This window comes from Mus caroli, unplaced genomic scaffold, assembly GCF_978045245.1.
Source record: "Mus caroli unplaced genomic scaffold, Mus_caroli_1 scaffold_4, whole genome shotgun sequence".
In the NCBI taxonomy this organism is placed as follows: domain Eukaryota; kingdom Metazoa; phylum Chordata; class Mammalia; order Rodentia; family Muridae; genus Mus; species Mus caroli.
In genome coordinates, this window is record NW_028227259.1 from 133,330,166 (window position 1) to 133,353,403 (window position 23,238).

A 23,238-nucleotide genomic window follows, 5' to 3' on the forward strand; every position below is an offset into this window, starting at 1 on the left:
AGGTGAGATCCTGAGCTTCCCTCCCGTCCCTGACTGATTGTAGACCAGGGCTGCTCTGTGCTGGTCCTGTGCAGATGACTGTAGTTGGGAATTCACGATCCCACAATGACTGTCAAAGCTGGGGGGCCAGGGCGCTGGTGGTTCACAGCTGCACCTTATCTTTGGCTCTTCAATGCATTCTGCCTCTCTTCTTCAACCTTTCCTGAGCCCCACATCTGAGGACGTGATGTAACTAACTATCTTGTGAAGCACAGGTCCCTCCACTTCACTTATTCTGTGGACAGCCATGAGTCTCTGCATTCACCGCTATTCAGGGATCCAGGTCTGGGTCCATGCACCTAGGTTTGGTTTTGCTGCAAAGTGTCACGGTGTTCTGTAGAGCATCAGTTTGTGCTGGTATGTGCCTTTTCAGTTTCCTACGAGCTCGGTGCTTTTGCACACGGATCTCCATTCACCATTAATCCCTTCTGACCCTCACCAGGACAGCTCTCCTCTATCCTGACCTGAGGGTCCCAGGGCTACTTCATCTGCACCTCCCCAAAGCATGTAAACATAAACCCAGACAGACAGAATTACTGAGGCACAGGAACTAGAAACCACACATATTTAAAGTCTGTTGTACTGGGCTGCAGACAATCACTGCTCAGGAGACTAGGAATGTGCCTCTTGCCCAGAATCCCATAGTCCCATTTTCAACCATCTCTACCTGCAATCTCCCCCATTTATTCTAAAGTGGCCCACAGCCTCTGCACTGCTGATGCAATCAATTTCCTAGAGCATTCTGGGATTGGACTGCTGTGCTCCAGCAGGGCATTGCTTTGTTAAGCTGCCTGCTGCCAGTTCAGTCATTTGCCTGTCAGGTGAGACCAGAGTCTCTGAAGGATTCCAGCAACCCCACTATAAGTCTGTGGTTTTCCAGTTGGTGTTCCTCAGGCTGGGTAGCTCTTTCCCAGCCCACTGTGGCTTCCTTGACTGCTAACTGGGTATTCAGTCATCACTGTGCTGAGGACAGGTAGAACCTGCTGTGGGGTCTCAGAGCCATGCCCTACTCTTGGGCATGGCCACTCTTCTGATTCTCCACACCAGGGACTCAGCTGGAGTCTGCTCATGTTGTCCCTCTGTCTATGCCACCTGCTGTTGTCTCTGCTATAAATGGGGTGTCGGTGAGCACTGTCCCCAGCAGCCTTCCTTCTCCACTTGCTCCTGATCATCAGGGCTATTCCACCATCCTGATGTTTGGGCTTCTGAGAGTGAGATTCTCAAACTGCCCAGATAGGCTGGTAACTGCTAACACTATCATAAATAGCCTCTTCACTGGTTGCTATCCCATTTCTGACCTATCAAGATTTCATTTGATTTATGGATGTGTATGTGTGTGTGTGTGTGTGTGTGTGAGTACATGAGTATGTATGACTATGAGTATGTGTGTGAGTGTTGTGTAAGTGTGTATATGTGTGTTTATGAGTGTGTGTATGTATATGTATGTGTATGAGTGTTTATGTCTGTATATGAGTGTGTGAGTATGTATGTATATATAGAGTATATGTATACATGTGTGTATATGAGTGTGTATAAGTGTGTGAGAATGTATGTGTGTATATGAGTGTGTGAATGTATGTGAATATGTGTGTATAAGTGTGTGAGTATATATGTGTGTATGAGTGTGTGTGAAAGCGTGTTATGTGTGTATAAGTGTGTATGTGTGTGTGAGTGTGAAAATGTATGTGTGTATGGGTGTGTACAAGTGTGTATATGTGTGTATGAGTATGTATGTGCGTGTATATGAGTGTGTGGGTGTGTATGAGTATGTATGAGTGTGTGCATGCATAATTGTGCAAGAGTGTGTATGTGTGTGTGTGTATGTATAATTAATTTGTGGAGGAAATAACTGTGAAGACTTAGAAGCAGAAGGATGCAGGGCATGTTCATCTGGGACTTACCTAGGGTTGCCTGGCTCCTCCTGGCTCTGTTTCCCCAGTCCCTGCACTCCTGCACAGAGCTACAGCTTGAATACTGACGAGGCTTCAAGACCTCATTCTTCTCACTGAAGTGTAAATGTTGTCTGGTGTAGACTCCCTGATTCCCTCCCTGTGGATATTGGCTAGTTCTGAACATTTTGTGGCTATTAGGCAAATTTTTGAAGCCTCACCTATGTGAGATATGTCCCTGGAAGGGCTGGTCCTATCTGCTAGTCCCTTGTTAATTAGTGAGTGACATTCTGCCTTTCTCTGCATCTGTAAGGAAGTGTTCATGTACCTTTTTAACTGCTAAGCCTTCACCAGGGAGAAGATCTCAGAGGCAAGTTGTGTGTGTGTGTGTGTATACATACTTGGGGCCCCAGGAAACTGGGATTGAACTGGAATGTTTACAAGCTTATAAAACAGAGTAGCAGATGGGGGAATAAGAAGCAAGGACAAAGCTGGGAGGTAGCTCAGTGGGGAAGGCGCTTGCAGAGCAAGGAGGGGAAGGAGTTCAATTCCCAGCACCCACTTTAGAAAGCCAGGCACGGTGGCAGCGACTTGCCACTTCATCAGAAACAGGCAGGTCCCTGAAGCACTCTGCCCAGACAGCCCAGCCTCCTCAGTGTGCACCAGGCTAATGAGAGTCCTTATCTCAGAGAAACAAGCTGAGGAATGACACCCAAGGTTAGTCCCTGGTCTCTATATGTATCCACACGGGTGCACTCATCCAAACACCCAAGCATGCAGGAGTGAGCACGAGTGTGTGAGCAACACACACACACACACACACACACACACACACACACACACTACACAAAAACAGGCACCACTTCAACTCACTGAATATTTGATTTCTTTTCTAAGTACACCAGTGTACTTAAGTACTGCTTGTGTGTGTGTGTGTGTGTGTGTGTGTGTGTGTGAAGCAGCATTTTCATGTGGCATATTCCAGGGTGTTCAGTCACCATGATGCACCAACACTCACAGAATCAACTGTAGTAAGGTTGGGATTCCACAGCCCTATAAGCCAGCATTATCATTTCCATGGACAGGAGGGACTCAAATCCCTGAAGCCTATTAGCCAGCCAGCAGAAACTGAATTGATGAGCCCCAGGGCAGGGAAAGAGCACAGGTAGATGGATAGCCCTTGAGAAATGACCCTGTGAGATTGACATGCATGCATGCACACATATGCACATGCACAGAGTCAGGGATGGGGAGGAGGAAGGGAGAGAGACTCCAACACAGCTTGAATGACAGGCTCGGGTCTAATAAAGAGCATCTTCATGATGCTCAACACGGCAGAATCCAGGAACAGGAAGAATGGGGAGGACAAGGTGGAGGTGTGTGTGGTCCAAGTTCCACTTCATCTCACCTTGTATTGCACCTGAGTGATGTCAGAGGGAGGATTGTGTGCATCTTGGGAAATTCTAACTAGGCATCTTGAGAACAATAACCACCAATATGCATAGCTCTTGAACAAAAGCCCATGAGAGGGAAAAGAGCCCAGCCAGCCATCAGGCAGCCTTGGTACGAATGGGCTGTGGGACTGTCAGGGTACCAGGCCTTGATGGGGCAGGAGCTGCGCACAGACCCATACGATGGGTCTGATCTACACCTGACTCTGTCCCTTAGGAGATGGGGCTGGTGTCTGTGAGGATGAAGGAGCAGGCCAGAGTGTGCATAAGTACCAGCAAGGCCAAGAGTGGACATAGTATGAGTTCATGAGTGAGCGAGGTGAATTGTGGGAGGCTGTCCCTCTACCCCAGCAATATAGGATGAGGTGGTAAGGGCTAAGTAAAGACTTAGGGCCACACTGTTACCCTGAGCAAAACTGTTTTCATCATCGAGAACTGGAAGATGAATACTGACCAGATGTCACTAGGGTCTGTTTGAATCACCCGAGAAGACAGGTGACCCCCTGGCACCACCTCCTCATTCCACCCCCCTACTGCACCCCCAAGCTATACCCAACTCACCTTCCTATCTTTCCACAGCTCTGTAGATGTGTTAGGGGCAGATCACAGTGCATGGGCTGGGTTTCTTTGGGAGACCACGGAGAGCAGGGTGACTGTCCAGTTCTCAGGAGGCACTGTGTATACAACTTATGGATCTGATAATGAATGCTGTGTGGAATGGTATTATAGAAAATATGTAAAATCCAAGTCTAGGGTTTCCAAACCGCCTTTGGTTATTAAGTTCTCAAATGAAAGACACTCACAGCCTTTATATTTACAATAAACCTTAGGGTTTATTGTACTGTGCTGTTTAGACAGCACAACAGCTGGGCAGCTGCCTCCCCTCCATGCTGTTAGGATCTACTTTCCTATAGATAATCCCGAGTTATTACTTACTATTTACTATGTTCCATCTGGGCGGCTCTGAAGTCCAATTGGGCAGCCCTTGGGGCCACGCTCTCTTGACCCTTAACCCATGTCGGCTTCTCCTTCCTACTCTCTTTCTCTTTCCTCTGACCCGAAGCTAGGAAACCCAAATTTCACCTTAGTCTCTTCTGCCCAGCTATTGGCTGTCTGCATCTTTGTTTATCAATCACAATTAACTGGGGACAGGGCCACTTAGCCTGCATCTACATGGGGCCTCTCTTGCCTCTAGGGCAACCAGTTTTTTGGGGCCCCAAATTATCATTTGAATCCAAGCAGCATCAGGCCAACCCACTATAGAACAGGGTGGCTGTGAGGGTGGGGCCTGCTCTGGGGCTTTGAAACCTTGGGAAAGGAGAGTGGGATCTAGGGGACACAAGAGTGTGTAGGAAAAAAAAGGGAGGGAAATACAACAGTGGATGGCACCCCTGGGGAGCTTGGGGCTTCCAAGAGGATGAGTTCTGAAGGAGGGTCAGAAGGGTCAGGCCTCCCAGGCAGCTGCACCAGGGTGGGCAAGCTTGGAGGGTGTGTGTGTGTGTGTGTGTGTGCTGTGTGGAGGATAGGTAGGTGGATGAGCAGGTGAGGGGGGTGAGGGATGGGGGAATGAGGTAGTGGGAGCGTGAACAGGTGAGATGGGTAGATGGATGGATAGACAAGCAAATGAGTGGAAGGGGTTAGATGGACAGGCGGGTGGATGGTCACACGGGGGTGGTAGGAGGTGGGTAGATGGGGACTGGGAGGGACGGTTGATGAGCAGGAGAATGGGTGGGCAGACGGGCAGGTAGGGAAGGTTGGTGGATGGGTGGATGAACAGGTAGGTCGATGGAACAGGTGGACAGGGTAGGCTCAGCTAAAACAGAGGGTGCTGCTGTAAAGGGAGGGTGTCCTTTCTCCCTCGGGCATCGATGTTCTGTCTTTCCCATGAGGGTCTAAGGTGTATTATAGGCCTGGATTTGTGCTATAATGGATAGGCCTGGATTTGTGCTATAATGAGAAAGGAAGAGGATGGGTGGCAAGAGCAAGAGTGGCTGTGGAGGCCAGTGGGTAGTGGCCTGAGCTGCTGAACCAGGGTAGCTGTGTTGTAGCTATACTCAGCTGCGGTTGAGTGTGCATGGCCACAGGAAGCATCCGCATAGACTGGTCTTCTTCAGGTCCTGCTACTGTAGATCAATGAGAAGGGGCGTGGTCAGTATGAAAGGAGGTGGGGCCATTGTAAAATGGGGAGGGGTGCATATGGAAGGAGGCAGGTCTAAGAGAGATGGGGTAAAGAATGCTTCCTGTCACCAGAGGCTTCTTCAGATGTCTCTACCAGTGGCAGGACCCTCCCCCCCTCCCCCCCCCCCCCCCCCCCCGTGTCCCAGACTGCAGGTCTGGCCTGTTCAGGTCAGTGGAAGGTCAGTTTGGGTCCAGAGGGGAGTTCAAGAACAGGGCTCCTGGTCCATTAGAGACACATCCTCACCTAGCCCAGCTGTCACCAGGGTTGTCCCTCCAAACTTCCAGCTCAGTGTCATCTCAACCTCCCCCCCTCCCCAAGTCCCCTCCCTCCAGCGTTCCTGAGCTCTGCCTTCCCCCACATCTCCATCACTGGGTAAACAGCAGCTGCTTAATACCAAGTGTGTGTGGCTCCAGGCATAGAGTACTCTGGGTTCCGGGTTCCGGTGTTAGACTTTTCCCAAGTGCTGTGTGGTACCTGGGCAGAGAGATGATCTGAAACCCTTTCTGTTCCATTCTGAGGCAGTGGTTTAAAGTCCAGGTTCCCATGTCTCTCCAGAGCTGCTGCTGCTCCTCCTCCTCCTCCTCTTCTTCATCCTCCTCTTCTTCTTCCTCTTCCTCCCCCTGATTCTTCTTTGGAAACTCAAAAGCAGCATGAGATTGCCTCACTCATCCATGCAGGCTGTTTATGAGCTGATAAGAGACCTGGAAGGCTGCAGGTGCTGCTCTTGGGAAGCCCTGGATGGACATGATTTAGAATTTTGCTCATGCTGAAGGAATGAGTCTGTCTCTAGAGCCCAAAGGCCCACACTGCCCAGGAAAAAATTGAAACCTGAATTCTTCATTATATAGACAGTTCTTTTAGGATCTCTGGACCACAGGTGGGTGGTGGTGTGTCTCTCCAAGCCTTGTGCCTTGCCTGTGGCGGTGGCCCCATGGCAGTGATGATGTGGGAGAGCCATGGGAAGCTGCATCTGAACAGATGTGTGTCATGAGGTGAAGGTGGCCCTTCTGTAGGACTGAGGCCCACCTGTAACGTGTTGCCAAGGAGAAATGAATGCCAGCTCAAAGTATATGGGGTCATATGTGCACCGAGGCTGGGCAGAAGTGATGTCCCAGAGTGCACGGTCTATGGGGTCCTTGGCTCCTTGGGGGAGGGGGACTCTTCCTACTCCTCTGGTTGGAACTGGCAGGACAAGAGATCCAAAAGCCAGGCTGCAAACACAAAGATGGTGAGTTTGGAAAATCATGGTGCAGGCAGGGTGCCACCTGGCTTGGCCTATCCTTTCTGCCCTCAGGATGGCCCACCCCAGTGGCTGTGATGGGAATTGACCCAACTGTTCCTTCCTGATGCTGCCCCAGAGGGTCTACTGGTTTTCCACGCTAGGGTTTTCCGGGGCTATCTGAAGATTCTCTGAAACCAGAGAACATCAGGCCTCTGTCTTGTGGGACCCTTCACCATCCCGAGTTAGGCCTAGGTTACTGGGAAGAGGCTGGTAGGAGGTAAAGAAGCAACAAAGGTGGCTTGGGGCCTTGGCCAGGCTCTGCCTGTGTCTGGCTCTATGCTGGGGGGATGTGGCTTGTTTTGGTTGGTGATGTTGCCTTGCTGAGGGTCAGAATTAAGGACCATGATGCCACCTGCCTTTTGCTTGGGGACAGTGATGAGGAAGTGTCTCTCAATTCCTTTATCAGTAAAGGCACACTTTAAGACACAAAGCAAACACATATCTGAACAAGGGAGTGTCAAGGGACCTTCCTAGATGTATCCCCGTCCCCTTTCATGTTCAGAAGCCTACACTTGGCTATAAACAGCAGGTGCCGAGTAATTGGCTGGTTAATCCCATCTGGAAGCACATTCCAGAGGTGGAGGGAGCCCGAGGAATCAGAGCAGCTATTCTGCAGTCCCGGAAGCTCTGGACACCACAGCAGGTGTCTGGGGAATAATCAGGCTTGCGTGGGATAGTACTGGGGTTTCTCTGCTACTTCCTTCCTAGAGACCCTGCCAGGCCCTTCCGGATACCTAGCACCCTGCTGGCCTTTGGAAATGGATTTTCTCTCCAGCCCAGGAAAGTGGGAGCTGGAAGCACTGTTGGCCTCTCACGGTCCACGGCAAGTGGGACAGTGGGACGTGGGCTGTGCAAGGTGACTCACCTTTTCATTGGCACAGCCGCATTCCCAAATGTTAAAATCTCTCTGGAAACTTCAAGGCCCTTTTTTTTCCCCCTCAAATTCTATTGTCCCAGCCAAAGAGCTGAGCCTGGGACAGAGCCGGAGGATGAGCTGGGCAGGGAATTCCTGGTTGAGCCTGTGATCTTGGCTCCAGACCCAAGACATCCAGTCTACCCATCCCTTACAGACCACACACACTCAGCCCCTTTTTTTTTTTTTTTTTTTTTTTTTTTGCACACTGGCCAGCTGCATTTCTTCTTTGAAGGATGATTTAACTCTGGTCTCAAGGGGTGGAAGGGGCAGAAGTAAGCCACCCAGGAGAAGACGATATTCTGACCTCCCTGGAACCCATGTCTCTTGTGGCATGGCGGGCTGGGGCTGACTTTCTTTGGTCACCTGCTTGCTTTAAATACTTCTAAGGGACGTGGGTAGGACAGAGACGGATCTCTTAGACATTTCTGTGCAATTTGGCGCCAGAGGAGACATCCAACACAGGGCTCCTGTTCCAGTAGAGATGCACCTGGCCTAGCTGTCGCCAGGGTTGTCCCTCCCAACGTCCAGCTCAGTGTCATCTCCCCTTCCTCCTCCCCTCCCAGCTCCCGAGCATGCTTCGCCTCCCCCTACATCTCCATCACTGGGTAAACAGCTGCTGTTTAATGCCAAGTGTGTGTGGCTCCAGGCATAGAGTTCTCTGTGTTCCGGTGTTAGACCTTCCCCAGTGCCTTGTAGCTGTGTGGTACCTGGGCAGAGGGATGATCTGAAACCCTTTCTGTTCCATTCTGAGGCAAGTGGTTCAAAGTCCAGGTTCCCATGCCTCTCCACAGAGTTCTTCCTTCTTTCTATTTGGAAACTCAAAAGCAGCATGAGATTGCCTCACTCATCCATGCAGGCTGTTTATGAGCTGATAAGAGACCTGGGAGTCTGCAGGTGCTGCTCTTGGGAAGCCCTGGAGAGGTGTGGCTTAGAATTAGCTCATGCTGGTCACTTGGCTTCTCCAGCTTTGTCCCAGGTACCCTGGATGTTCAGCATGCGAGCGGGGTCTTTGACGACTTTTTTTTTTTTAAATGGAGCTGGAGGGATGGCTCCACTGTTTAGTGTGCTGTTCCTGCAGCAGGCCCAAGTTAGGTTTTAGCACCCATTTCAGGTAGCTCACAGCCTCCTAGAGTTAGCTCCAGGGGGATCTAGCGCCCCCTTCTGACTGCCACAGGCATTGCACTCCCATGCATGTATATGTCACAGACACACACACTTTAATATTTAAAAATCTTTTAGAAATTCATTAGTTAAAAACTCTTTAAAGCCGGATGTGGTGGCGCACACCTTTAATCCCAGCACTTGGGAGGCAGAGGCAGGCGGATTTCTGAGTTCGAGGCCAGCCTGGTCTACAGAGTGAGTTCCAGGACATCCAGGACTACACAGAGAAACTCTGTCTCGAAAACAAACAAACAAACAACAACAACAAATCCTCCTTAAAATTTGTGGGCATTGATGCAGGCGCGTGTGTGCCATGGCATGCGTGTGAAGGTCAGGGGTTAGTTTTTGCCGTCTACCTTGTTGCAGCAGGTCCTCTCTTATTTTGGATCTATACAGCACACCCAGGCTAGCTGGCTCACACCATCCTCCAAGTGTCCTCCGCACGCATCTTGCCATAGGGGCCCTGGGATTACAGATGTGCACCACCCCATCTGGATTTTTGATTTGAGTTTAGGAATTGAACTCAGGTCGCCAGGTCCGCCAAGTGCTTTTACCGGTTGAGCCCTGGTCTCAGCCCCTGGGCAGTGCAAGCTGGGGGGTGAGGGCAGGGCAGGGGCAGGACTGGGACGGGGTTGGGGCGAGACCTCTGTTCCCACTCCAGGACCTGTGCTTGGCTTTTCCTGCTGTGATCGGGATGTAATTCCATTTCCTTTCATTTCAGACTCAAAAGCAGTACAGCGATGCCACCAATGAGAGCAACCGTCTCTTCCTGTATTGCGCCTTCCTTAACTTCAGGTACTGTCGGTGTGGGGGCTACCAGTTGTACAAAAGCAGGAGTGGGGGAAGACGGGAAGACAGCAAGATGTCCAATGACTTTCCGTGTCCACCCCAGGCCAGGCTCACATCACACAAGGCAGGGTGTTAGTCATCTGCTTATGAAGCCAACGTGTTTGCATGACCATGCATGAGGCAAGACCCGATTGGGTATGACTGGAGGTTGTGTGGATTTAAAAATCTTTTAATATCCTTAGACTCGGTTCATCCAGGGTATCCTGAGGCCACACAGGAATACTCTCCCTCTGCTTTCTATCGTGAAGGGCTTGAGGGAGGGCTAGGAGTTGGGACTTTGAGAAACAACATTTAGAAGCTTGCCTATCAAAATCTTACTGTTGGGGCCAACGAGATGGCTTAGCGGGTAAGGGTGTCTGCCGCCAAGTCTCGTAACCCATCTTTGATCCTCACACGGTGGAAGGAAAGAAGAAACTCTTCTCACCACCACTGTACACACGAGCGTGCACTCATACACTGTGCCCAAACAAATACATGTAATAAAAACAGCTCTCTATTTGATGTTTAAGCATTGGAGTGAATGTCTAGAAGCAGTTTCCAGAAACGCAAACAACCCAATAGCCAGAGGCCCAAATATCCCAGATTAAGTCACGGGGTGATGGTTCCTAAATTGACATTTGCCAAAAAAGAAAGAAAGAAAGAGAGAGAGAGAGAGAGAGAGAAGAAAGAGAAAAAGAAATAAAAATAGTCGGCAGATACAGAAAACAAAGCAAACCAAACCAATATTCCAGTCCTCAGGGAAATAAATGCAAATGAGATCACAGTGAGCCGGATCCCCACGGAGGTAGGAATGAACGGCTGTTATAACCAAGATGAGATTTCTGGGTGGGCGATCTCGGGGTTGATGAACGCATTGCAAGAAGCTGAGATCAGAGTGGGTGATGAGCTCAAACTGAGCAAGAATGAGTTTACAGTGATTCCTGGGAGCTGAGGAGAAGGTGGCGGGGAAAGAGGCCGGCCAGAAAGAGCTCACGGAAGATCAGGTGAGCCAGGTTGGAGTGACAATGGAGTGGCTGCAGAGAGGCCAGACCCAAGTCTGTTCTGAGTGAAGCCATTCACCAGGTGAAAGTCACCCGAAGGGAATGTGTGCCCGCATGAGTTCAGTGTAAACACACCTCACTCACTTCAGCCAAGAACACAGTCACCAGTAGCTAGGGGGAACACCTCATTGACACCCTAAGGCAACATGGAGAGATCCGTGCTAAGAGAGCTTGGGGGGATGGAGAGTCGTTTTGTATGACCTTCAAGGGGAAAGGGCCGAGCGACAAGCAGAGCTGACTCTAGAAATTACAAATCCAAAGAAGAATTTGTTGGTATTTAGAGCAAACTGCCATGGAGAGATGTCAGGAGCGTTCAAGGGAATCCTGGGAAAGCCAGAAGGAGGAACCAGCGTTGAAGGGGGTTGTGTTCACAGCCCTGGAATGCAGGGGCTCCTCCCAACAGCTGGCTGGGGCGCAGGCATTGAACACATTAGTGAAACTTCCCACAGATTCCAAGAACTTGCGAAGGAGATTATAGCAGCTATTGAGACACTGGGTGCCCAGCGGTCGGGACTCTTGTCTACAGGATAATTGCAAGTCGGGTAGCTCTGGCCTCTTCTCAACTCTGCAAAAGATCAAGCCTGGGAGGGAATTCTTGTGTTGCTGGCCTTTTCTGACCTCCATGGTTCAGTCAGGCACGGGAAGAGAGAAGATTTATGAGTTTCTTCTTGGCACAGGAGAGAGAGAGCTCTGTCAGTTAAATATTTGCCTTTCCTAAGCAGGGGGATCTGAGTTTGATTCCCTGGAACGCACATAAAAAGCTACCTGTGGAGAAATGTGCTTGTTGTCCTAGTTCTGGGGGTCAGAGGCAGGAGGATGCCTGAGACTGGCTGGCAGCTCACTGCCTAATTGGTGAACTCCAGGCTAGTAAAAGACTCTTTCAGAAAATAAAAGATGGCTGGTACCTGAGGAATGGTACCCAAGGCTGACCTCTGTCCTCTATACACACGTGTACACACACACACACACACACACAAAAGTGTGCATGCACATGTGCTCACACACACTCACATTCTCATACACACTCACAAGCACACACACACACACACACACACACACACACACACACACACACACACGCACTCATGCACACAGGGACTTATTTTCACTCCTTGTTACCAAATGAGCTATTCGACTCTTAAAAAAAAGGATAAAAGACAGCATTCTGGTTAAATTCCTGTTGCTCTGATAAAATGCTGACCAAGAGCAACACCGGGTTTGGGGGGAGGAACGCATTCATTTGGCTTTCATGATAGAGTCCATCATGGAGGGAAGCCAAGGGTAGGGACTGAAACAGAGACCATGGACAAACACTGCTTTCTCTCCATGGCTTGCTCAGCTACCCTTCATATACCACCCAGGCCCACCTCAGTAGGGGATGGTGCCACCCACAGTGGGAAGGACCTGCCCACATCAATTAGCAACCAAGGAAGTGCCTCACAAGTGTGGCCACAGGCCAATCTGATGGCGGCAGTTCTTCAGCTTGAGCTCCCCTCTTCCCAGATGCCTCTGGGTTGTGTCAAGCTGACAGCTGAAAGTAACTACCACAGACACCAATGCTGGCCAGAGTGTGGAGAAAGAGGGAGTGTGAGTTAGTACAGCCATTGTGGAAACTGATAAGGAGGTTCCTCAAGAAGGGAGACCAGACCCACTGCTGGTACACATCCAAAGGAAAGTGAAGTCCGCATGTCAGAGAGAGGATATTCCAAGATATGGGAACAGCCTGCATTGATATGCATGCCCAGTGGAATTCTCTTCAGCCCCAGTTCCCAGAGACGGCCCTGCCACAAGCATCCAGCCAGACTGCTTTTCATATTATTGCTTATTATATATTCAGGAAAATTCTCTTTGATAGCATATTTCTCTTAGTGTTGATAAGTGAGCACAGCTGTGCAATCACATGACCAAGATCTGGGACAATGCTGTCAACTTCAGAGCCACCCCCACAGTTTGCATCTGGAGGTCAGAGGACAATTCTGGGGAGTCAGCTCTCTCCTTCCACCATGTGGGTCCCAGGGATGGAACTCCGGCTTGACAGCAAGTGCCTCTCTGCCCGCTGAGCCATCTCACCGCCTCCTTAGTTCATTTTGAAGGGAGCTGCCTAATTTCCAAACAGCTGGGAATTTTCTAAAGACCTTCCTGCTGTTGTTGATTTACAATTAAATATTTTATGATCTGAAAAGGTACTTTCTACAGCTCCCGTTCTTGAAATGTGCTTAAGGTTGTTTATACAACCCAGAATGTAGTGCTCTGGGGGAACAATGCATTCGTGGTGGGGAATTCTATAAATGTCAACAAGGCCACCTTAAGTGGCCCCTTATGCACAGGTCTTCTGCAACTCTGTTGCTATTCTGTCCGCTTGTGCTGCCAATCACACGGGGCTCTCCGTACCCATGGGGTTTGTGGTAGGTACTGGACTGGCTACAAACCTGAAACGTTTGGGTTGGGGGAGAATTACACTTGTAATGAGCATGCGCAGACTTCTTTCCGGTCATTATTCCTTCTGCCTTATAACTGTCTACACGCCATTCACATTGCGTTCCACATTATGTATACATCATCTGGAGATGAATGTAAGAGTTTGTAAGTGGGCTCTGTGTGAATGTTGGACCCACTTTAAATATTTAAGTTTCTTTGGAGTTTAGTATTCATGAGGGGTCCTGGAACCATTTCCGAGAGTGGGGAGAAGCTGGGCTCAAAGTCACAGGCTAATAAGACAGGAAGATTGCAAGATCAAAGCCTGCCTGGGCTACAGAGGGAGTTCAAGGCTAGCCCAGGCAGCTCAGTGAGACCTAGTCCCAAAATAAAAAAAAAAAAAGTGTAAGGGGACTTGAGGGTGTGGCTTTGTGGTAGAGCACTTGCTTAGTGTGCATGAGATCCCCGATCAGTCTGAGAGTTTGAGTGAACAAGGCTTAAGAAGTGGGCTGGGAAGCGAGAGGAGGCGTGTGCATTCTCCACCGTGATGGTGGCCTGGGATAACTGCTCTTGTCTGTGCTGCAGCCATCTTTACCCTGGAAGGTGAATGCTATGCTCAGGTCCACATATTTAGTCACAACTCCTCTGACCTTTTAAATTTGGCTTTTATTATCTTTAATTAGGTGTGTGTGTGTGTGCGCGCGCGCGCGCGCGCGCGCACGTGCGTGTGTGCATGCGCGTGTCTGCACGTGTGGGTATGTGCACATGGGATAGACTGGAATCTCCTGGAGCTAGAGTTGCAGGTGCTTGCACAGAACTGGGGAGCTCAGAAACAGCAGGAAGTACTCTTAATTCCCAAGCCATGTCTTCAGCCTCTCCTCTAGCCTCTTGATTAGTAGCTCCTGGTGCTGAATGTCCACCCTTCCTTCTTCTTTCATCCGATTTTTACCAGAACTGGGACTTTCAGGCCATCTTTCATCAGCGTGTTCAGACAATTTCTATGTCATGCCCTCGGTGACATGATTGGGTAAAAGTCTATCACCGCCTCCCAAGTCTTGTAATCCACTGGGGGGTGGCGTGTTTGTTTGTTTGTTTGTTTGTCTTGTGGGTTTGTCTTTTTCTCCTGGTATTGTTTTCTGATCTCATTAGGATCTTGAAGAGTCTTTCTTTTTTTTTTTTTTTTTTTTTTTTGGTTTTTTTTTTCGAGACAGGGTTTCTCTGTGTAGCCCTGGCTGTCCTGGCACTCACTTTGTAGACCAGGCTGGCCTCGAACTCAGAAATCCACCTGCCTCTGCCTCCCGAGTGCTGGGACTAAAGGCGTGCGCCACCACGCCCGGCTTGAAGAGTCTTTCTTGATGATGTATTATTTACACTCCTGATTTTTAATTTATATCTTTTAGTGTTTTGTTTTGTTTTTTTTTTCTCCCTGTAGTGGTTTCCGCATGCCTACAGCATGGTCAACTGATTGGTGTCTCCCAGCAATGAATAGCACATCACTTTAAAAGTATTCTAAGATGTTATTAATACATCCACAGTTCCCCTTGCCTGTTGCTTATGAGGTTGCCACTGTCTCCAGTAGCTCTCTACAGGTTTTGTATTGCTGGCCCAGACAAGCGGCTGTTTTGCAGAACAGTTACAGACAAGACCAGGGCCATGCCATGCACGCCTACACTTGTCCCAACTACAGCTATTTTTATGTCTTTGTTTTTGTCTTGTAACCTTCCTTGTACTGTAAGCCTGGTGGAAGTAAATTCAGTTACTCTTCATCTGAGAACAAATTGTCTCTTTGTCTCTCTCTGTTTCTTCTTTTTCTTTCTCTTCCTTCCTTTTTTCTTTTCTTTTTTCCTTCCTTTTCTCTCTTTTTTCCTTCCCTTTCTTTCTTCCTTCCTTCCTTTCTTCCTTCCTTCCTTCCTTCCTTTCTTTCTTTCTTTCTTTCTTTCTTTCTTTCTTTCTTTCTTTCTTTCTTTCTTTCTTTCTTTCTTTCTTTGAGAGAGAGTTCCTCTATGTAGCCCTGGCTGTCCTTGAACTCTTTCTGTAGACCAGGCTGACCTCCAACTCACAGACATCCACCTGCCTTGCCTCTGCCTCTGTCTCTTTCATTTTTGAAAGATATTTTCACTGGGCTTAGAATTCTGGACCACTTCTTCTAACTTTATTTCTATTATTTAAATATCTTAAAATATTCATTTCTGTGTATGCACACATGGGTGCTACAGAGTGTGTACAGAGCCCTCAGGGGACACCTGTCACTCAAGTCACCTCTCACGTTCCATCCTATGTGTCCCCCAACGTCTATTAAACTCAGATCTTCAGGCCTAACAGCAATGGCATTTATTGACTGAGCAGCTGTCTTTCTGAGCTCCATCAGTCACTTTTTGGAAAAGATTAACATGCTAAGAAATCATATGGTTACTCTCTTGATATATACTTAATACTTATGTATGCATGTATTCATCTATTTACTTCTGTGGCACTGAGGACAGGACCCAGAGCTGCTCATGCACACGCTCTACCACTGAACTATATCCCCACCCCGCCCCTAATATAGTCCAGGCTGGCTTTGAACTCACAGCAAGTCCCCTATCTCAGCCTCCCAAGTGTTAAAGTTAGAGGCATGCACCACCACATCAGGGCTTCAAAATATCATTCTCTTTATTTCTCAAGGTGAAACTTTTTTTTTTTTTTTTTTGATTTTTGAGACAGGGTTTTTCTGTATAGCCCTGGCTGTCCTGGAACTCACTTTGTAGACCAGGCTGGCCTCGACCTCAGAAATCCCCCTGCCTCTGCCTCCCGAGTGCTGGGATTAAAGGTGTGCACCACCACGCCCAGCTGAAACATTTTTAAAAAGCAAATACCTCTTTGGTTTTTTTTTTTTTACAACTTACCCTGAGTTTATGCATTGTTTTAATATATTTTATGTATCATATACACTTACATTCATAGGAAATATATGGAACTGTTCCATCTTACATTTCCTGCGTCATTCCACACCATTTCTTTTGTGTTCTGCCTCTGTTGATTCGTGTTTCCTCTACTGTATTTATATACATCACATTGTATTTATGTACCCCAGTGACCATATTTCTGCCTTGACGTGGACGTCCCAGGTCACAGGCTGTGCATATTTTTGATGCTATCTGTAACTGTTCAGCTGTCTGCTGGGCAGATTTATTTGTGCACAGCTGGGAAGCTGCCTTCTTGTCCCCACCACCTCCCTTGGGAACAGATTTCCATCCCATACAGAGGTGACACCACCCAGATTGCAGCTTCCCTGGCTGATTAGGGCAGTCACATCTTCAGGTCCTGTTCTTGGGGCATGACTTTCACAGAAGGTTTTTCCCAGCACACTCCACGCTGGAGTTGAGGGCCACGCCCACCCTCCTGACTGTCCAAATTCTCAGGGTCACCTCAAATGGCAAGGCAGCATATCCTTTCATTAGGTGGGCATACAAAGTAGTTGTGTAAAATAAAATCGTCTGGGTGTGTGGTCCCTCCCTGAGTTCTGGGAAAGTTAGAGCCAAATGTTGGGTGGGGGAGGGGCCCAAACTTCTTTGCATTCTGTACTTATTGATGGAGTCTGGCTCCTCTATGTGTGATTCCATTGGGCTGGGCTTTGCTTTCTGCTGGGTACCTCTGACCTCCCCAGGAGGTGGCTCATTCATCATGAAAACCACCCAGAAAGCCGCTGGTGCCTGCATCTCCTTTACCAGGTGCAGTACCCGCTCCATGGCCCCTTTCCCACACTCTCAGTGCCCCCCTCCCCCGCTGCAGGCTTAGTATTGCAATGGCTACAGAATATAATGCTGTTCAAGCTGGGTGTCTTGCGCATGGATATTGTCAGGGATGCAAGAAGGGGGTCTGGGTTCCCTCCCTCCTGGCGAGTACCCCTCGCCCCTTGACACGCAGGGTAGAAATAAGAGTTACAGCGGAATACAAATCAGAGACAGCCAGGGCCTCACAGCTCCTTCAGCTCTGTAGACTGGGGCTCCTGCCTCAGGCTGAGGCACAAGTTTGTCTTTGCTGACAAAGATACCTTTCTGGCATTTGGAAAGACAGAGAAATACGCACAAGAAAATGACAGTGGCCACCACACTCACTGCAGAGATTAACCAGCTGTCATCAGAGCTTATTGGCCTGGGCGTCACTGTAAGAAATCATGGCTCTAACAGCAATTAGAGACAAGACCATTACAGGAAAGCAAACATTCCATTTGACCCCAGCCACCTCCCCTGACCTCCTCCCCCCACCCCTGGGGTTTTGGAGGCCACTGTGAGGAGGCTGTCAGTTTCCTTAGTAATATGCATTCATTTCTGTGCACATTCATGGGAAACCAGGTAGACACTGCATCCTGCATGCTATGATGATGCTGTGTGCAGTGTCGCTTTTTGTGTGTTTTGTGTATAATGATACATGTGGACCGAGGATTCTTTTTAAAATCAATTGGTGGTGGGGAAGTGCTGGAGAGATGGCTTAGAGGTGAGGGGCAACATACTGATTTTGCAGAGGACCTGTGTTCAATTCCCAGCACCCAGACAGCAGCTCACAACCACCTGTAGGGACAGCTCCAGGAGATCTGATGCTCTTTTCTTGCCTCTCCAGGCACGTGCGTGCACATGCAGGCCTCCTCATCCCCTAACACACACATAAGATAAAATCTGTAAAATAAAATATTAAGCAACAATAACATGTGCATGTGGAGAGAGAGAGAGAGAGAGAGAGAGAGAGAGAGAGAGAGAGAGAGAGAGAGAGAGAGAACACATGTACGCTCACACATACCACAGTCAGAAGAGCTATCCTATATGCCTTCTATCCTTCTCTTCTCTACCTTACTCTTTGAGTCAGGGTCTCTCCTTGAATCTTTTTTTTTTTTTTTTTTTTTCGAGACAGGGTTTCTCTGGGTAGCCCTGGCTGTCCTGGAACTCACTTTGTAGACCAGGCTGGCCTCGAACTCAGAAATCCGCCTGCCTCTGCCTCCCGAGTGCTGGGATTAAAGGCGTGCGCCACCACGCCCGGCTCTCCTTGAATCTTAAACTTGCATTCTTTTCGGCTGCACTGGCAACCAGCAATCTCCAGCAATCTCCAGCAATCTCCACCAATCCCAACAATCCCAGCAATCCCACCAATCTCCAGCAAACCCCAGCAATCCCAGCAATCCCAGCAATCCCAGCAATCCCCTTGCCTCTACTTGCCCACAGCACTGGGGTTGCAGGATCACACAGGACCATGCCTAGCTTCTTACACATGTTCCAGAAATCTAATACCGAGCCTCATCATTGTCCAGCAAGTAACATTAACCATTGGGCCACCTTTCCAGCCCCCAAACGTTTTAAAAGTACTATTCAGGGGTTTTATATTTATATGTACCACATTCTATCATATTTGTATACACTGCCTTTTAGTTCTGTTTATCTTATTTATATCTTTTATATTAGTTATGTATACCTTATAATTTACATATCTGTCCCCCAGACATGCACTGAAGCACTATAATGCGTTTTCTCAGGATACTCGGGATTCCCTGAGTATCCGGCCTCCCAAGCTGGACTCTGGGCCACAAACATCGCTTCCCAGACTGGGAGGGGTCCAGGAGCTTTCCCAAGGGGACCAAGCTAAGGTAGTGACTCTGCCTCTCTCGGTCCCAGAAAGCTTTCTGTGACCCCATCAGCACACCACTCACTTCCCAGTTTTAATACCTGCCGTTAGAATTAGCCAGTGAGTTGTTGCACTTGGGGGGCCGAGGGGTGCCATTGCTCCCACTAATCATGCCTGTTCATTGTGCCCTCAGCTCCGGGGAAGGCATCTGGTCCAGCCAGGGCTGTGCACTCACAGAAGGAAACCTCACATACTCGGTGTGCCACTGCACACACCTCACCAACTTCGCCATCCTCATGCAAGTGGTCCCACTGAAGGTGAGTGCCACGTAGACCCCACAGGGTCCTCAGATCACAGCCCCATCAACACCCTTGACACACAGATCTAGACTAGCTACAAAGTTACCTCGTATCTGGGAGATGGCTGGACACATTGCTATATCTAGGAGACGGCTGAATACATTGTTAAAGTCTTTGAAAGGCAAGCTGGGGGAGTCTGACATGAATTGGTTCACATAGAAACCTATATTGGTTAAGGGAGCTTAATGGGACATGGGACCCAGATCACAAGCCTAGGACCATAAGGAGGAAGCTGTGAGCTGCCCTGGGACGATGCTCTAGAGTTGCAGGACAAGCACACCAACAGCCAGAAGAGAAGGTTCCTTGGCTAGTGATGTTGCCCTTGGAGGTAACTTACTAGTGGACAGTTGAGCAAGTGAGCATCCAAGGTGCTGGTTGGGAACCCAAGTGTCACAAAGACCACTCAGAGGGAAGGCACAGGTGCATCCCTGGCCTCACTGTGGAAGACAGGAGTTCTCATGCCATTAGGGACGCTTCAAATGACACCAGGGTGGAGCATCTTCCTCTGGGTCCTCCACATGCTGGACCATTGAACTGAGAGATGTTCTGCTTTTCTTTGGTCTACCTGGGAGGGTCTGGTGAGCAGTGCAAAGGGGCCCATACTTTCCAGAGAGCAGCCACTCATGCCTGGCATTCGTCTCAAGAGAGGTCCAATCTACAAAGTCAAAAAGGGAAAAGAAAATCAGAAGAAGGAAATCCAGACTCATTTATATCATAAATCTGTCACCAGTCAGTATTGGTGACACCAAATTTAGACAGCCTGTGGGTGTCTTCGTGGGAGAGAAATCACATCTATTCATTGCTCGGGAAGGTTGATTTGAAAATGGTTTAAAATTATCCCGTTTAAAAGGAACAGTCTCATGAACATTAACGAAATTAAGGCAGCTCTCACAAGTGAGGCCAAGCCCCAGGCACACTTACAGAATTCATAAGGTAATAGAAATGGTTGCGTCTCCTGGACACCAAGACACCTATATTCTTTCTTGTGGTCTTTCAGTTTGTGGTTTGAGTCTTATCCTATTGTGTTCCCATCTCTTCTACTCTCTGATAACTCTCCTGGCCTTCTCCACTCCTGGTTTCTTTCTTGGGGCTCACTGCTGGAGGCTTCTGTCTTTCTGGTTGAGTGGTGGGGGGTGTCTTTCTGTGTCTCAATAGACAGTGAGGCACACCTGAGTAGTAACTTAGATTACTAGACCAATACTAGGATATACTGGATACCCCCAGCAGACCCCAGAATGATGCTCTAGGGGACCCCAGGATGATGCTCTGGGGGACCCCAAGATGATGCTTCAGAGGACCCCAGGATGATGCTCCAGGAGATGTCAGGATGATGCTTCAGGGAACCCCAGGATGCTAGGATGGACGCTCTAAGATGATGTCCCAGGAGAACCCAGGAAGATGTCCCAAGAGATGTCAGGATGATGCTCTAGAGGACACTAGGATGATTTCCCAGGAGACCCTAGGAATGTGGTCTGAGGCTGGCCTTGGCTACTCAGCAGGTCCCATTCAAGTCTATGAATTTTAAATGTGGAAGACTTGGTGATCTAATCAGAATTTTATGCTCAGATACCTTATCTGAAAGTCTCAATTTCTTTCTTTCTTTTTTCTTTAAAAAAAAAAAAGTCAAACAGGGCTAGGGATATGGTTTAGTGATTAAAGCGCTTGATGGACCAGAGTTTGGTTCCCAGAAACACACATAAATGTTGTGTGGGTGCGTTGGCCCACCTGCAGTTCCAGCCTTGGAAGGTGGAGCTGGGAATCCCCAGAGCAAGCTGGCTAGCTAGACTAGCCATATGGGAGAGCCCTAGGATTGATTGACAGGCCCTGCCTCAATGAATAAAGTAGGAGGGGAGATGGAGGAAGATTTCGGACATCATTCTCATGTATGTTCACACACGTGCAAAGACATGCACTCAACATGTATGTGTACACACCCATGTACAAATTAAGTTAATTAAATTTAATTAAAAAGGAGAAGACCCAGCCACACTGAGCTGAATTTGACTAGGAACAGTATTGGAGGGAACAGAGGTGACCTGGCCCCTGCAGGAAGTGGGGTTGTGGGCCCAGCTCATTCCTGCTCTTTGTCATCTTCCCTGTACCAAGACTGGTAGGCATTCACCTTCAGTTTGTGCTTTTGATTCTCATCTATGGGGGGAAGGATGGCCTGACCAGGCCAGCGGGCTCAGAGGAAGGAGGAACGAATGGTCTTTGGGCAGAGTGGTCCCACATGCTCCTCCGAGTGGGAACCTCAGCTGGCCTCCTGCAGTCTTCCAAGGCACTTCAGGGGCACTGAGTTTGTGGTCACTGACTCAGAGGATCCAGTCCTGAAGCCAATGCCAGGTTTTGTTTTGTTTTGTTTTGTTTTTTGTATTTCTAAATCTGGCCATGGTGGGAAAGAAAAGACAGCACAGACTGGGTCCTGAAGCCGGTGTTGGGTGTTCTGTCGTGGAACCTCTTTCCATCTCTTGTCTGGATTCAAGATAGTGGCAGTTGGATGTGGCCCTGAAGGTGACCTGTATGGAGGCATGAATGCAAGGGCTGATGAGACTGGTGGAACCACTGTATGAGCTGCTTGGGGGGGGGGGGGCAGGAGTGTGGTATAGCCAAAACCATATGGGTGTTTCCTAGGGTTGGAGGGGTCTGTGAGGACTGGGCACAGGCAAGCTCTTTCTACAGGACATTCAGCCTGTCTGTGCATGCCAAGCAACCTCCGGCAGATACTTGTATCCTTGTCCTGGGCTGTGGGTCTGCAGTACTCACCCCCTCCACCCAACTGTGTCAGCTGTGGGACGCACAGGGTTCCTCCCTTCTGTGTGCTGTGTGGGTCTGCTGAGCCTCAGCTCTGCCATCTGCAGTCCAGCTCAGGGCTGCTAGTGAAAGACCCACAACGTGAGGACTCCCCCACGTTCTGACTCAGGAGAGGCGACACCCCAAAATCACCAACAAGAAATGGTCTTGCTGCAAACTGCAAGAGAATTTTTATTCAAGAGTGCTCTCGGGCCCACGGTCATACACCACGCAGGGGTAGAGGACCATGGAGCCCTGAGTAGCTGGATAAGGGGGTATTTAAAGGAAGAAACCACAACTCAAAGAGGTGGGGAGGGCCTTGTTGGAAAATACCAAAAATACCAGTTAAGAGTCACAAGGAAGTGCAAAGTCACAAGTGTCAGGTTATCTCTCAAGACAGTTTCTAAGAGCCCCTAACAATCTAAGAGCCCCTAACAATAGCACATTTGCATTGCAGGTTCCGGTAATGGTCAGGGTGACTTTCTTTGAATGAACACTCTTTGAACCCAGGAAGCAGTGGGTGGAGGAAGGAATATCTGTTTTATGATTAGCATACCTTGGAGCATTGAGTCACAGAGGCCACATTCCCAAGCTTGGGCCTAAAGGCCTAGAATTTTGTTTTTACGTTTTATTTTTTCACTAGCTCCTGGAGGCTCATGGCAGTTATCAGAAGGAGATGGAGTGGGTACCATTCAGTCTGAGAACTCAGGCTCAGCGCTCTACCTTGAGTTCCTAACTCCAAGTACTCAGCTGACGGTTCTGCTTCTGAACCATCCTTCATCCCTGAACCCCCAGCCCCCGCCCTCCACAAGGGCGGCCTCCTGGCACAGAATGAACTTTGAGAGCATGAGGACCTTAGGGATGCCCTGGTTGTGATGGCTCACGTCAGATTGGGGTGGAGAGAGGAGGATGGGGAGCAGGCCTAGCCACTCCCTCTGGAAGTGTGGACCTCTTCCATTAAAACATCAGCTTCGGAGATGGCTCAGCTAATACAGCATTTATCATGCAAGTGGGGGCTAGAGTCTGGGTCCCTAGCCACCCATAGAAAAACTGAATGGGCTTGGGGGATTCCTGGTTCAAGCTGACTAACTAGGATAACCCCATTGGCTCTGGTTGCAGCCAGAGACCTTACCTCAGTACTAAAGGAGAGAATGGCTGTGGAAGATGTTGGATGCCATTGCTAGAGACCTCAGGGCAGAGTCTTTTCTTTTCTCTTCCTCTTCCTAATCCCTATCTTATTCTCTCCCCTGTTGCCTCCCGCTTCAAGTGTTCATTC

The 23,238-nt window shown here is 48.9% G+C and overlaps 1 protein-coding gene across 2 annotated transcripts in view; it reads left to right on the forward strand.

Moving 5' to 3' along the window:
* The window catches only part of Adgrd1 (adhesion G protein-coupled receptor D1), a 117,338-nt gene that overhangs the window by 66,136 nt on the left and 27,964 nt on the right, over positions 1-23,238 (forward strand). For both annotated transcript variants that reach the window (XM_021162937.3, XM_021162936.3), the window contains 2 exons: positions 9,639-9,712; positions 19,007-19,130. In XM_021162937.3, coding sequence (XP_021018596.1) covers positions 9,639-9,712; positions 19,007-19,130 — 198 coding nt within the window. The remainder of the gene's footprint in view (positions 1-9,638; positions 9,713-19,006; positions 19,131-23,238) is intronic.